Here is a 15,874-nt window from a genome sequence, read left to right as displayed (position 1 = left end):
TCTTTTCCATGCAAAGGAAAATATGTGGAGGTACCTGTAACTATCTGGGCCTGGTAAACTAGAGGTACTTTTCTGTACTGTACCAGTAATGACAACAGAACCCAGGATAGGATAGCATCCAGGTTTTCCACCTATCTGAGAAAGAAGGATGCAGAAATCAGAAGTTCACTGATGCGTTTCATATTGTATGCCGTTCTGTAGTCATAGCAACTGCTAGTTAACCTGCAGCCTAGCATTATAGGGACTGATGTTAAGAAATATGATGCAAGATTACAGCTGTCATTCTGCTTTTGGAACAATAACATCTGCAATGTGTGAAGACAAAAAATGTACCGCTAAAAAGTGAATGTACTCAAAAACCAAAAAACGAATTCTTAGTGAGTATAAACAACCCGTGCTAAAGAAAGAAGGGAAGTTTTTTGCACTTATTAGAAGATAAGTGTAAACAACATAATAGGCACAGTGTGATAACTAGTGCAGTGTAAATACAACAGTGCATGAATAATATAATGACAGTGGGGTCACATAACGTAAATCCTGAAAGATAGACTATTATCAGTTCATCATTCTATGCGCGAGTCCCCATATATAGAACAACAGTGGCCAATCTTCTCATATAAACCTTAGACCAAGGCAGCAAGGACCCCAACGACCGCAATCTGTTTGTCTGTAGTAATATCTGCAAAACTCTATAGATGGTAGGTACTCTTACCAGAAATGTTGAACCCGTATGCCCTACGACAGTGGGTCTAAAGTGCTTGTAATCCCGAAGGATTATATTCCAACTTCTAATGGAATGAATCATGGTGTAAAATCCTCCTATGGGCATCCTTGGTCCCGGATAGAGATGAGTGAAGGCTTTTTTTTTTTTTTTTCATTTTGGATAGATAAAAAGAGGGTTCTAACACCTGTCAGGGATTTGTTTGCCATCTGTATCCCACTGGGGAGATTTCCCTTCACTTCCTGTCCCATAGCCAAAACAGGAAGTGAGAGGAAATCCCTTGGGGACCCCCAGGTCTCCAGATCTAGTGTCCCCCATTGGAAGATTTCCCCGCTATTACTTTTCTGGGACAACCTGCAATTTGGTATTTACTCATTTGCAATGAGGATGGTAAATGGGACCCATTGAGAGGGTGAATATCCCTAACGGGTACAGACAGCAATACATAAACTGACGGGTGTTCAGATCCCTAGTTCTAATCTAGTTTTCCCTTTTTAGTTAATCTTTAAAGTGGCACTTCACTCAAAATGTTTTTCCTTTTTTGTAGAGTGTGGAACAGTTAAAACTTTTATTGTCTGTGGCCCTGTTTGCAGATGATCACCTTCCGTCCTGGTTTCTCTTGTTATCCAAACTTTTATTTATGTCACCAGAACAGAAGTAGAGGAGACCTCTTAAAATTGGGACACTTGTTACCATGTCAGCTGTCAAAGTTGGTATTTTCCCTGACTTTGGGAAGATTTTCTCCTATGTTGTGTATTTTTCTAAATGGCCTCTAAAGTGTACCTGTCTATGTATGTATAATATATTCTAGGCCAGAGTTGCAGGGAAACATCATTCAGACATGAAGCAAAATGACTTTGAAAATGCATGATTATCAGTATATTAGCAGTGATGTCATTAAAATGTACATTTGTTTGTTTTACTTTTATCATGGCTGCAGAGGTACCACATGGACAGCTCACCGGTGAAGAAATGTGTTCTGTTGTGTGACAACAAACTGCGTCTGCACGTTATCCAGGAGCTCTTCTGCCTCCCACTTATAGAGATGCAGATGGGTAAGTTGTGTAATGTTTCTTTACAAGTGTTTGTTTCTCCATTACATGCACATTCCTGTCCTTTAGGCTGGGTTCACACTTAGGTGAATTTGGATGTGCGATTCATTCGCATGACAGGAGACTGTGACTGGCTCTCAATGGATCCAGTTCACACATCTTCAGGGTAGCTGCGGAGTGGATTGTACAAGGGTCCTGTGCATCTTTGGCTCCGTTTTCAGGTCTGGATTTGGGCTAGATTCGTCCCTAAAATGGAGAACAGGGATGCACCAGACCCCTGCTGTGAGCCACATCCAAATTAAGTGTGAACGCAGCCTTAAAGATTGCAAGGCCATTTCGTGGGTGAATAGGCACTGTTAGTTATTATATAGCACATTGTACTAAATACATTAATGAGATAAACCATCATATTTCCATGAAAAGAGATGAGTGACACTCTATTAAAATTAGCTGTACTAAGGTCTCAATTTCTGGCTTGGCCATCATGGCTACTTCAGGAGGAAAACATATATGATAGCTAACCGCAGACTCCAAAGGACTGTAGAACCTGTATTATGTCATATCTGTTGCCACCTTAAAGTTGACATCCAGGAAATCGGCAACTTTGTAAAAATGGAAGGGATGCTGATTTAAGTCCAAGGAGGTGCCTGCCACCTCCTGGGCTTATCCCTATTATTTATATCTGACAGGTTTATTGTTCTACAGCATCATAGCTCCTGGACCTCCGATGCTGGTCTCAGCCCATTCTAATGTGGAGTTAGTGCAGCTGCTTTACTCCCCTCCTCTTCCCCTCACCCTCTTGCCCAATTGCAGGAGCCTTTGCATTGTGTGAACACATTCACAAAATCCAAAGGCTTCTGTGAGTGAGCAGCAGAAGGGAGGAGCTGTGCCGCTCTCCTCTCTCGCAGACTTGAGTGTGGACCTGTGGAGTATAAATAATAAAAGGTAAGCCCACAATGTGGCTGACAGCTATAAGGACTTAACTCATGATGTACCTGCACTTTTGTCAAACTTGCTGAATTTTGTCTTTAAAGGCCAAATCCACCTTTTTATACTATGTTGTTACAGCCATATTTAAAATGTTACATGGTGCGGTGGCAAGGCAGGTGGGCCTTAAAGCCCACAGGTCACACATATGCATCCATGTTGGATGAAGTTTCTGTGCTGAAAGAGCTTTTACTGTGCACTCCCAGAACAGTGACCTAGCTGTCACTGAGAACTTGTGGTCTCTAGTTATAATAGGAAGCTGGACGGACGGACTACATATCATGTGACCACTATGACAATCAGTGGTCACATGATTAGGAAGGTTTCGCCATCTTCTCCCAGAAAACCCAGTTAAAGGGCTGCAGCAGGAATGCGTTAAAGCAAGCTTTTTCCATTCCCTGATGTGTGTGTAAAAAAAAAAAAAATGGTGATATTTTCCTAGTCTGCACCATCAGCCATTTCAAACGTAATCCTCCTTTCTCTATCTCATGTAGACTAAGAGCACCAAAAGGTGCTATTACTGATGCACAAATGTGGACTTCACAAAAATGATTCAAGTCAGAGCCTCCAATAATGAGATAGGTGAGCAGCACAGTAATGACCTTACCGTATATCTTTCCTAATCTCCAGAGACTAACTGTCAGAGGCAGCAGCCTTAAATCTCACAATGCAGATATACAGCTGTGAGGCCATAGGCATGGGAGTGTCTAGGTCTGCCTTTCTCAACATTTTTAACACAGAGGAACCCTTGAAAAAACTTTCTGGTCTCAGGGAAACCCTGCTAAAAATGACTATATCTGCAACTCTTAATACATTAGTATGATGGTCAATGGGAATAATACTCATTACACTTGTGGTCATTGGGAGAAATTACCCCTTTACAGATAGCTAAAAAGATAAATGGTGTCAGTGGGAAGTTATCTAAGAGGCAGGAATTGCTTAAGGAACCCCTAGCAACCTTTGGAGGAACCTGAAGGTTCCTTGGAACCCTGGTTGAGAAACCCCGGTCTAGGTACACTCTCACACCAGGAAGCCCACTGCTGTTTTTCAGAAGAAATTCCGGACAAAGGGTATAAATTTCAGGATACTACTTGGACCTCAAGTCGAACAATTTGCTGTTATAGGGAGCATTCAGAAATGTTATTTGAGAGTGTAGTGATCTAATTAGTTTCATAAGAATAAGATTGCTGATCAGGTGACTGTCAACAACAACATGGAGCTGGGTGTCAGGTCTTTTTGAGAACATTTATCCAAAGTGTATCCTGAGATTGGCAAATTGTCCATGAGTATTGGCACCGTCTTCTGACATAGAAATCCCATGGATAGTGGACGCCTGTACACTGTTGTGGTTATGACTAAAACCAGCTATGCACACATCAAATTCCTACTGAATCAGCCAAAATTCTTGTGTGGTTGGCCCTGTCGGCAACACTCAGATTGACAAAAGATGATGTATAAATCAACTCTTGTCGAAGGAACCAGGTAGAAAAATGCTGGCTGAACAGTACTTGCAACCAATTAGGCGCAGGGGCTGTTCAAGTATTTTAACAGTAGTGGAGGATTTGGCAATCTGTTTGAATTTCTTCATTCAGCCAACAGGTTGATAAAAAAAATGCGCATGAGTGCAATGAGCTTGTATGTGAGTGTTTTTGAGTGGCGCCAGGCTGTATCAGAATATCAGAAGTAAGAGCCCTAAAGATGTCCATAGACACTTAACTATGGTTGGAGGATCTGCCTGTTTTAATATGAATGATTATATAATGATAGGGATGTCCATGAATACATTGACATCAGCATACACAGGCAGAAGATCTAGGGTAAGAGAATAATTTTGTATATGGTGGGGTGTTTTAGTCCATTAAACTATAGGATCAGCACCTCCTAGAGCTGGTATTCCAGCTGTTTCTAGATGCTGGAATGGTAAACCGTGTAATCTTTTCTTTATATACCTCTTGGGTCTCTGTGGCATCACCCAGTAGTCCTTTTCTTTCTGTTGAGTTTTTAATTTTACATAATCTATTGGGCAAAGCAACGGGAGGAGCGAGAAGACCAAAGATCCCATTTCAAGTTGTGTGAAACTAGAACCAGATAGATCTTGCTGTTTAAGTCCCCAAGTGATACAAGAAGTCAGAGGGTGACCTGTAACCAAAGTACCACTTTTTGGTGGACTGCCCCTTGGCAAAAAGGCTGTGTGCAAAGACGCTTCAAGATTTTAGGAAACAAGTGTGTGTGTGTGTTATACAAAAGGTTGGATGGTGTGCACACATTTAACTGCTGTTTTAATATCTATAGAGTTTAACACAAACTCAAAATGTATCTGGATAACAAGCTTCAATTCTGCATAGAATAGTGAGATTGAGAATGGCACCTGATCCTTCTTTATTAGTCATACATCCAATAATATATCTGGGAATGCTAATCAATAAGCCACTAAAGGAAACGTATACCAAGACAAATAAGTTCACTGCCATTGCCAGAAATACAGGTTGCCGTCGTGTCATGTTGATCCAGTGACTTCAGTATTTTGACTCCCTGCCTCAGAATAAGTACACAGATCAAAGTTTCAGATGTAGGTCAGCAATAGTCCTAAACCTAAGTCCCTTTTACAGGTTAATTTTAGTCTGAGCAGTTACAGATGGTTAGAGTTAGCGGTGAGCGTGTTGTTGAACAGCCTTCCTTCGTTTTTACTACATTCATATGTATTCTAAACAAATTGGACACTACTCATGCGAGCAGCTATGAAGCCGTCCATGTACAAACTGTCACTGGGACACCTGCTGTGGCGTTCTGTGGCTGCCACTTCGTCTCACAGCAGATGTCTGTCTGATAGGCAGGATACAAAACATTACAATGTCATTTTTAAATGATTTGGCCTATTTGCATGTTTTCTGAGCATTTGTCAAGTATTCAGAACATTTCTCAGATACTCTGAAATCTTTACTACCTGCTTACCAAACGTGCTTTAGGCATTTGATAAAAAATTGAATTCACCATCTATAAATACTCTGCTTAAATGTGCAATTTAATCCAAAATGCCACTTTCAATCTGTAAGGCTTGGCGACTTCAATGACTTGCTGACAACTTTTCTTAGTCGTACCTTACGGGACCCAGGATTGTATTCTGGAACATTGAGTACACTGTCACCTGCAGAAGGTTGGGAACTGGCAAAGCAACGCAGAAAGGACAGCCCTATATACTGTATACCCTCCTACTACCAGTATGCCTCAGGTTTTTTTGTTTGTTTTTTTGTCTCTTTTTGGGACACATTTTGCCCCAGAAAAAGGACAAAAAAAACAAAACATCTGGGGAAACCATTCATTCATGTGGCTAAACAGTGGGGTTTGTTTTTGTTTTTTTCAGGCCTTTTTTAGTCTACTGAAAAGCAAAAGCCTAAAACTCTGTTCAACTTTTAGACCTGCACCCATAAATTTGCTTAGTCCAGAATCTAGTTCTCCTCTCATTTTAGGGGCAACCCCACTTGTTAGAGTGTAGGGGGGGGTGTTGTCTGCCTTTGTGGCCGTTTGCCTTTGTCAAACTTACCAAGATCTCTGATAGTTTGGCAGACCTTCACATTGCTCTAGAACAGCTCCTCTTTTAAGATTTCAAAGCCACTGTCCCCAAAGTGAACACATTTCAAGTTTTCTATTCCAACCTGTTTGTTGTCCCCATTATAAAAATTATCAAAAGATTTCTTTCTCCTTGCACAAAGAAAATTCTGCATGTAGTCCATCTGATCTGTTATTACTTCCCTGCATCTGGAAGAGCTTCTGGCTTCTGTGGAAATGAAGAATGCCCACTTGCATATTCCTGTCTTTCTATTGCATCTATGCTATGGGCCAATCATTGCCAATTGGTGCCCTTCCCTTTGGCTTGTCCACTGCACTTTGGTCTTACCAAGGTGCTAGCCTAATGATGTCCTTCCTCAAGGCTGTTGCATATGCCCTTTTTCACTCCAGACCATTGCAATTCAACTTTGCCAGTGTGGGACAAGCAAGCTCAGTCTCAGACTCATCCCATACACCACCCGACCAGCAGGACCAGGCTTGCCCTGGAAGGGTTTTGGACTGTTCTCACTGAATATATTAGCCTATCAAGCTGGGGAGGAATTCTGTACACCCTCTCAGTTCAAGGGACTTGGTCATTGGAGGAAACTCATCTTTCAATCCATATTCTGGTACTTAAAAGTAGAAGCTCCACTTGTTTGTTTGCTTCCTCCCTACCTCCGTTGTCACATTTGGCACTTTTCTGGGGGAGGGGGAACGGGTACCTCCGTTGCTGGGCCAGTTTGAAAGAACAGCGCGCTTCACCCATGCACAGTAGGGAACCGGCGGTTTCCCTTACCACAAATGGCAGCAACACCCGAGAGCCAATCTGAAAATTGGGTGGGGTGCCGACATCATGGGATCCCTAGACATGATTGTCCTAATATTAAAAGTCAATAGCTACAGTATTTGTAGCTGCTGACTTAACATTTTTTGATGGGGGTGAGGGGCTGGACCTCCTTTAGGAAGATTCTGTTATCCCTTCAACTCTGGACCTCTTGTCTACAAGGTTGTCCAACAAGGGTTTAGTTGGACAATGCCATAACAGTAGCTTACATTATCCAAAAAGAACTAGACATCTTGTGGTTCATTCCGCAGCAGAGCTGATTCTGGCTTAGACTGAAGATCATCCACAACTCAGCCTTATGTGCCATGCACAGCCCAACTGTGGATAATTTGTAAACAGACTTCCTCAGTTATCAATGTCTGGACTCCAAATAATGGTCTCTTCATCTCAAGGTGTTTCATGCCCTGTGTTGTAGGTGGGAGACGCCAAATGTGGACTTTCTGAATTCCAGATTTGACAGCAAACAAGGCAGAATTGTGTCCATATCATGGCAATTTTCGTGGCTCTGAACTAGCCCAGGACTACATGGTACTCTGAACTCGTCAGGCTCACTGGCCTCATGGCATGGCAGCCCAGGTCCTGTGGGACAAGGTCCTGTCATATTCAGCCATACCTATGTGCATAGGCCTGCACACGGGGTGTGCCTGGGCACACCATAATCCCCCCTGTGCCAGGCAGGGCTTTTTTTACTGGGTTTGCTAATTGACAGCTGGCCACATTTCCCAATGCTGCCTCTATAGTTCAGCACGTGATCTCATGTTGTAGGCAGCAGAGTTATACAGCTGCACTCCGCCTGCCCTCCAGCGCCTCTTCTGCTGTCTTAGGATAGGAGGTAAGTGGCACCTAGTGGGGAGAATGTGCCATGCTCTGATGTAAGGGGGGCACTGTGTCATGCTCTGATGTCAGGGGGGGGGGGGGGGGGCGGCGGCACTGTGTCATGCTCTGATGTCGGGGGGGGGGGGCACTGTGTCATGCTCTGATGTCGGGGGGGGCACTGTGTCATGCTCTGATGTCGGGGGGGCACTATTGTGCCATGCCATGAGGTCGGGGGGGCACTATTGTGCCATGCTCTGATGTCGGGGGGCACTGTGCTATTCTCTGTCAGGGGCACTGTGCCATGCTCTGATGGCAGGGGGAACTCTGCCATGCTTTGATGTAAGGGGTCACACTGACCTCTGCGGGAAATCTGGTACTAACTGATGCTGGCTGGCAGGGTCACGAACTGACACTGTTGTCGCTAGTGACAATACTACAGTGGTCAGTGATAATACTGTACACTGTACTCATGACACTGGCTGGGAAAGGGTTAACACCAAGGAGTTAACTGTGTGTCTAACAATGTGAAAAAGCACGCTGCTTTTACCTGCTAATCTGGCTGTTTTTTCTGTTTTGTTTTTTTCTCCCTGCATTTCAGGGAGAAAGGGCCAGATCACTATTCCTATTGTACACAGAGTTCTGTGCGTTTGTGTGCAATTTATATTTTTAATTTTTTTTTTTTACTCAATTGGATACATCCAGTATGTTCCTCAGTCTGGTCTATATCAGCGTTTGGCCTTGACTACTATAATGGTTCAAATTTCGGCCTTAGCAAATCTTTTTCAGTGACCAATTGCTTTGCAAACCCTAGTAAAAGCCTAGGGTTTTGCACACATTGGGGGTTATTTACTAAAGGCAAATCCACTTTTCACTACAAGTGCAATTGAAATTGTACTGAAAGTGCACTCAACATATTTTGCAAATAAATATCTGAAAAGTGTGGCGTGCATTTGTATTCAGCCCCCCTGAGTCATTACTTTTGCAGAACCACCTTTCGCTGCAATTATAGCTGTAAGTCTTTTTGGGTACGTCTCTATCAGCTTTGAAGAGTAGCAGTAGAGAATAGAAACTGGAATGTTTTCCCATTCTTCTTTGCAAAATGGCTCAAGCTGTCAGATTGGATGGAGAGCATCCATGAAGAACAGTTTTCTTGCCACAGATTCTCAAGGTCCGGACTTTGACTGGGCCATTCTAACACATGAATATGCTTTGATCTAAACCATTTCATTGTAGCTCTGGCTGTATGTTTAGGGTCGTGGTCCTGCTGGAAGATTAACCTCCACCCCAGTGTCAAGTCTTTTGCAGACTCTTAACTGATTTTTTTTCTAAGATTGCCCTGTATTTGGCTCCATACCTCTTCCCATCTACTCTGACCAGCTTCCCTGTCCCTCCTGAAGAAAAGCATTCCCACAACATTATGCTGCCACCACCATGTTTTACGGTGGGGATGTTCAGGGTGATGTGCAGTGTTCGTTTTCAGCCACACTTGGCTTTTTTCTTTTAGGCAGAAAGTTAAATTTTGGTCTCATCTGACCAGAGCACCTTCTTCCACATGTTTGCTGTGTCCCCCACATGGCTTCTCGCAAACTGCAAATGGGACTTCTTATGGCTTTTTTTCAACAATGGCTTTCTTCTTGCCACTCTTCCATAAAGGCCAGATTTGTGGAGTGCACGATTAATAGTTGTCCTGTGGACAGATTCTCCCACCTAAGCTGTGGATCTCTGAAGCTCCTCCAGAGTTACCACAGGCCTCTTGGCTGCTTCTCTGATTAATGATCTCCTTGCCCGGCCTCTCAGTTTAGGTGGATGGCCATGTCTTGGTAAGTTTGCAGCTGTGTAATACTTTTTCCATTTTCAGATGATGATGGCTTGACCAGTGCTCCTAGGATGTTGAAGGCTTGGAATAGTTATTTATAACCTAACCCCACTTTAAACTTCTCCACAGCTTTATCCCTGACCTGTCCGGTGTGTTCCTTGGCCTTCATGATGCGGTTTGTTATCTAAGGTTCTCTAACAAACCCCTGAGGGCTTCACATTACAGCTGTATTTATACTGAGACTAAATTATACACAGGTGGACTCTATTTACTAATAGTAATATGACAAAATGTGGAAAATTTTGAGAGGTAGGAATAGAATACTTTTTCAATGCACTGTATAAGAAAAGACCTAATATGTCTCTCAGGGATCCCAGTAATAAGTGGCAAGAGAGCACAGATTGCTCAATATAACCTGTGGGCGGGGGCTATCAGATAACACTATTACTTTGCCCTGCATGGGCAATGTGACAGTCTCCTTGAATGTCTCAAACTGTAATGAATCGTTTTATTTTAACAATCTCCTATTATGTGTTTTCAGGTTCCTCTTTTTGGATCACTCTAACAGCTGACAGCGAAGGTTTCATCCCTCTAACATTTTCAGCTAATCAGGAGCTGTACATCAGAGATGCCCGGAGCTACCCACTCTCTTTAAGTGGAGATGGTGGCAAACATGCAGAGCCCCCAAGCAGTATCACTTAACGTGTGCTGTCTCCTTCCAGACTGCCTGCTCAGGACTGTAGGCACCCAGCTCTACAGGAATATATCAATGTCTATTAAACAGACTGCTCTGCTACAGAGCCGACTCTATACAAGGACTCATTTGTTACCTCCGGTGCTGCTGGCATGTTTCTTCCAGGGTTTAGTGCAATACACGTTCTGAATCAAATGGGCTTTAAGCCTGAAAACCACTCCAGTTTTGAACATTTCAGTATGTGGAGATTTCCACTGAGCAAAGAACAGTTCTGCTTGAATTTGCTCTTATCATAGTAAACTCTGAGTGTTTGTGAAGTGGTGATTCATTGTACAGTATTTAGATATTGAACTTCTGGTTAACATGCATGAAGAATGTATTGCATGTTATTGCACTGATTGTATTTTTTTACGTTTCTGCTAGGTAACTGCCATGTGAAAACTGGGTCTGCTTCAATGTCCCTGTTGTATTCAGGCTAAGGAAGTGGTCATCCTGATGGCTTAAAGTGCACCTGTCATATAGTAGTAAACATGATGCTTTAAGGGAGCAGGGCAGTGCATGCTGCACTTGGATCTTCCAAGGTTTTAGTGTATATTTGAAGGATGGAGTTTAAAGCTGGCTTCTATTGCAGTCGTCCTATTAACAAAACTAAGCCATGCCACCCCCCCCAGAATAAACATTGCACTGTTACACTAACTGACATGGCTGGTAGCTTTCATGATTTCTCTCTGCAGATTTTCTTTGATCTGCAGGCATAGTTCCTTCTTCTAAATGATTAACTTCTGTAACTCCTTCCTGCCCTTTCTGTTGTGACATCCATGCTTTCTTTTCTTTAGCGTAAATGTGAATATATACAGTATACCCATATTTAATGTGGCTAAAAGTATATGGACACTCCTCCAAATCATTGAGCTTGGGTGTTTCCAATGAAAGACATATAAAGACATTTTGGACTAGTGTGCGCTTCCAGCCTTGTGGCAACAGTTTGCCGAAAGCTCTTTGGTGTTCCTGCATGACTGTACACAGAGCCTGGTACATAACATGATTTGATGGGTTTGGTTTGGAGGAATTTGAGTTACCAGCACATAGCCCGGACCTCAACCCTATTGGAAACTTTTTTGGGATGAATTGAAACACTGACTATTGAGCCCCGTACACACGAGAGGACTTATGTCCGACAGACTTCCGAAGGAGTTCTGCCGGAGTTCTGCCGGAGTTCCGACAGAGTTCTGACAGACTTTTCGACTGAGCGGACTTGGCCACACACAATCACGCCAAACTCCGACGGATTCGAACGTGATGACGTACGACTGGACTCGAATAAGGAAGTTCATAGCCAGTAGCCAATAGCTGCCCTAGCGTCGGTTTTAGTCCGTCGGAATAGCCTACACACGAGCAAATTTTTCGGAGGGACCGGGTCCGGCGGAGTTCCGTCGGAAAAATTTGAAGCATGTTCCATTTTCTAAAGTCCGTCAGGCTTTTGCGAATCAAAAGTCCGTTGCAGCCCACACACGATCGAATAGTCTGACGGAATCATTCCGTCGGACTTTGGATGTTGAAAAGTCCGCTCGTGTGTACGCGGCATTAGTCCGGTTGTCGCATTCAATTTCCTGACCTCACAAGGCTGATTTGAACTCAAATTCCCACGGACACACTCCAAGATCTTATGGAATGCCTTTTCAGAAGAATGGTGGCTTCTGTAGCCACGAAGGAGAGGCCAACTCCATTTTAATGCACATGATTTTTGATTTTGGAATGTTATCCAGCAAGCTCATATAGTTTTAATGATCAGATCTCCACAAACTTTTGGCCTTTTAGTGTATGTTTGTATATGTAGTCATTTGCACTCAGGGCTGCTGATATTTCGACTTTGGGAAATCTTGTCCGCATATAATTCCGGGCTGCCAGATTATAATTTGACGAACTTGGGGTTCTAAAAAGATGAGTGTAACTTTGTGAACTTCACTTTGCTCCCTAAGTCCATAGATCTTCATGTGCAATCTTTGCACCATAAGCAGCCAGTATTAATCATTGGCTCCATAGTAGTTGATCATCAATTTGCTGATGAATGGTGCACTGAGAGCAGAAGTATAGTGGACGCAGATGTTGACATGTAAAGTTTTCTGGTATGAGGGATTGGAGGCAAGTGTTAGACCCAAAATTACACTAACCTCACCCCCAGCTAAAGACCTTTACAAACTGAAGTTGTTACCAGTGCTGCATACACGCTCCACGTTTCACACTGAGCCAGATACTTGGGTTGCTCTTAGAAGAGGCCTATTTTAAGGCTAGATTCACATTTGTGAGCTGCAGTAATGCGCAATACTGTAGCACTGAAAAAAAAGTAGTACAGTAACTGCTTTTTGAAATGGGTGCAGCGTCACACCGATTAGGATAGTGCCATGTCAAATGGCACCAGTGTGAACAAGGGCTTCAGGCAGGTAGATATCTGATTCTTAAATTGCTATCCTGATTGCTCGATAGCCATACAAGGGTGGCATTGGTGGATGTATGTGGTATTGGTACATTGCCTGTTATATCCAAAGGGCACGGGTGTGAAATGATGGTCTATTCAAAAAATGTGGGTGTGAAAAGAGGATTTATCTAAAAGGTGTGGGTGTGAAATGATGACCAATGTTGATCGGACACTTAATAATAATCATAATTTAATAATCGGACACTTACCTGAGTCCAGCGATGTTGGCACTGCAGCTGATGTTTCCATCAGCAGTCGGGTGCATGCCGCCTCCATTGCGAGTAAGGGAACCCAGCAGTGTAGCCTTTCAACTTCACGCCGGGAACCCTACTGCGCATGCGCTCCTCCTACTGGCCCGGCGACAGGGGAGGAGGAGGGAGCCCCAGCCGTGACCTCAATATCCGTGGCTGAGGCTCCCAGAAGTGGGGAAAGCATACCTGAACGACAGGAATGCTGTCCCCCTTCCCCTCCGAAAGGTAACAAATGTGGCATTGGAGGGGGGGAGGAGTACAATGAGCAGAAGTTCCACTTTTGGATGGAACTTCACTTTAAAGCAGCTGTGCAAAGTAAAGGAAAACCTAAAAACATGGCTTGTTGGGGGGGTACTTGAGGAGTGAGGTTGAGAACCACTGAACTAGGCTACCCTGACCGTGGCCACGGGAAAATGTAAAAACGCAAACTGTTTTGCGTTTTCACACGGCCCGAGGACAAAACCTTCCTATCCTGAGTGCGATTCTTCACATATCTAAAGTGAGACGCGTATCTAAAGCTGGCCATACACCATAACATTTGTGTAATCTCCTGTAGCTTTAAAGTGATATTAAAGGGAAGTTGTTGTTGTTTTTTTTTTTTTTTGTTTTTTACCACTTCAGCCCCAAAAGGATTCGCCCTCTTAATGACCAGGCCATTTTTCACGATACAGCACTGGATTACTTTAGCTGACAATTGTGTGGTCATGTGACATTGTACCCAAATAAGTTGTGTTCTTTTTTTTTTTCCCCCACATATAGAGCTTTCTTTAGGTGGTATTTGATCACCCCTGCGTTTTTTTTTGTTTGTTTTTTTTGTTTGTTTTTTTTTTGTTTGTTTTTGGTGCTATAAACAAAAACATTTTTTCAAAAACCACTAAAAAGGTTTTTTAAATCGCCATGCAGCTTGCCTGCATTGCATGGGATTGTGAGCTCCTAAGGCTGTGCCCCATTAGTGATCCTGCCACTAGGGACTGCTTGCCATCAATTGGATAGCTAAGGACCTGTGCCTATGGGCTTTGGGCTTAAATCCATTTGTGATGCTTCTAAAATCATTCCGAATTGGACTGGTTTATTTCACCTTCTTCTGACTTCTATCAAGCAGATAGACCTGTATGGAAAAGCAAAACCTGTCTGATGAAAACAAAAAAACATTGACACAGGCCCTACAGAGACCATTTACCTGTTTCTATATTGCCACTTCATCTGTAGAATCCTTCAAGAAGGGAGCAGTGACAGAGCAACACCTCGCTGGTTAGTCCGGTGAAGGAGCGACACTTTGCTGGTTAGGCCGGTGAAGAAGTGAGGCATTGCTGGTTAGGCCGGTGAAGAAGTGAGGCATCGCTGGTTAGGCCGGGTAAGGAGCACGGCCTTGCTGGTTAGGTCAGTGAAGGAGTGACGCCTCGCTGGTTAGGCCGGTGAAGGAGCGACACCTCACTGGTTAGGCTGGGTAAGGAGCGACACCTCGCTGGTTAGACCGGGTTAGGAGCGAGGCATCTCTGGTTATGCCTGTGAAGGAGCGTAGCCTCGCTGGCTAGGCCGGTGAAGGAGCAAGGTGTCACTGTTTAGGCCGGGTAAGGAGCGAGGCATCGCTGGTTAGGGCTGTCAAGGAGCGACACCTTGCTGGTTAGGCTAGTGAAGGAGAGACGCCTCGCTGGTTAGGCAAATGAAGGAGCAACACCGTAGTAGCAGGAATACTCTTAATGATCCTGTTGTGTTGTAACTACAGTACTGACATTATGGCTTGCAAGACATGGCTCCACCATGATGCCAGAGGGGCTCACGTGATCGCTACAGGCATCTGGCTGTGGTTACCCGTTTCTACTGCTCAGTTAACAGGCTGGAGCCCGTGATTCATTTGCAGAATAAGAGCAATGGGAAATGCTGGTTTCTTTTTGTGTCGGAGGAAAAAACTGGCAAAAGTATACTAGGCCTCATAAATTAATAGTTTGTCCTCATGTTTGTAGCCAATCAGAGCCTTCCTTTTTAACATATTTTTTTTTTTTTTGCACTGGATAAATGACAGCTTGTGGTTTGATTGCTGCCAGCAACACCAACACTTTACTCGGAAACTTTTGATATCTGAGGACCAGTGTGTGACACTTGATTGTTACTGCTGCTATTGTTGCTATGTGTAAATGTATTGACAGTGGGAATGCAGCTGAATGTATTAGTCGTATGCTAATCTTATTGACTGTTTACATTTCTTGTTTTTGGGGTCAATTATCACTCCGGACACTTGACCTCTATTATACCAGAATGTAATGATTGTAGCAACTGACTATAAGATTGTTTAATAAAGATGACCCAGATATAACCTAAACACCACCTGTAAATGTGTGATTTATTTATTTTCAGGGGTTACTATTAAAACCCAACCCATGCTTCCAACCTCCTGGCAAGCTGCATGTTTTATTTTTATTTTTTCTCTATAGTTGTCTTATTTAGATGTCTTCAGATCTTCTTACAGTGGGTGTCCCTTGGTGTATTAAATGGCAGTGCTGACATCTGTGCCTCTCTCTGCATCATTTGAATGTGGTGAGTGCAGGGAGCAGTGTTGATGCCCCCTGCAGGAGGTGGGCCCATGACTCCCTACACTCTTATGATGTCCTCTCTCTTACATGGTTAGGAATGCTAGGTTCCAATCCCTGCAGAAGGCTGAGGACATCTAATG

General features: G+C 43.5%; 1 protein-coding gene across 5 annotated transcripts in view; it reads left to right on the top strand.

The window, feature by feature from the left end:
* Positions 1 to 15,523, top strand: part of WDCP (WD repeat and coiled coil containing) — a 53,149-nt gene extending 37,626 nt beyond the window's left edge. For all 5 annotated transcript variants that reach the window (XM_077488865.1, XM_077488866.1, XM_077488868.1 and 2 more), the window contains 2 exons: positions 1,662 to 1,776; positions 10,324 to 15,523. In XM_077488865.1, the coding sequence (XP_077344991.1) occupies positions 1,662 to 1,776; positions 10,324 to 10,484 (276 nt within the window). In that variant the 3' untranslated portion in view covers positions 10,485 to 15,523. The remainder of the gene's footprint in view (positions 1 to 1,661; positions 1,777 to 10,323) is intronic.
* The last annotated feature ends 351 nt before the right edge of the window (positions 15,524 to 15,874 follow it).

Source organism: Lithobates pipiens, unplaced genomic scaffold (genome assembly GCF_037356315.1).
Source record: "Lithobates pipiens isolate NorthernLeopardFrog02 unplaced genomic scaffold, aLitPip1_a1.2 Scaffold_18, whole genome shotgun sequence".
Classification (NCBI taxonomy): Eukaryota; Metazoa; Chordata; class Amphibia; order Anura; family Ranidae; genus Lithobates; species Lithobates pipiens.
Note: the sequence above shows the minus strand (reverse complement) of the source record. Positions and strands in the feature narration are given on the sequence as shown.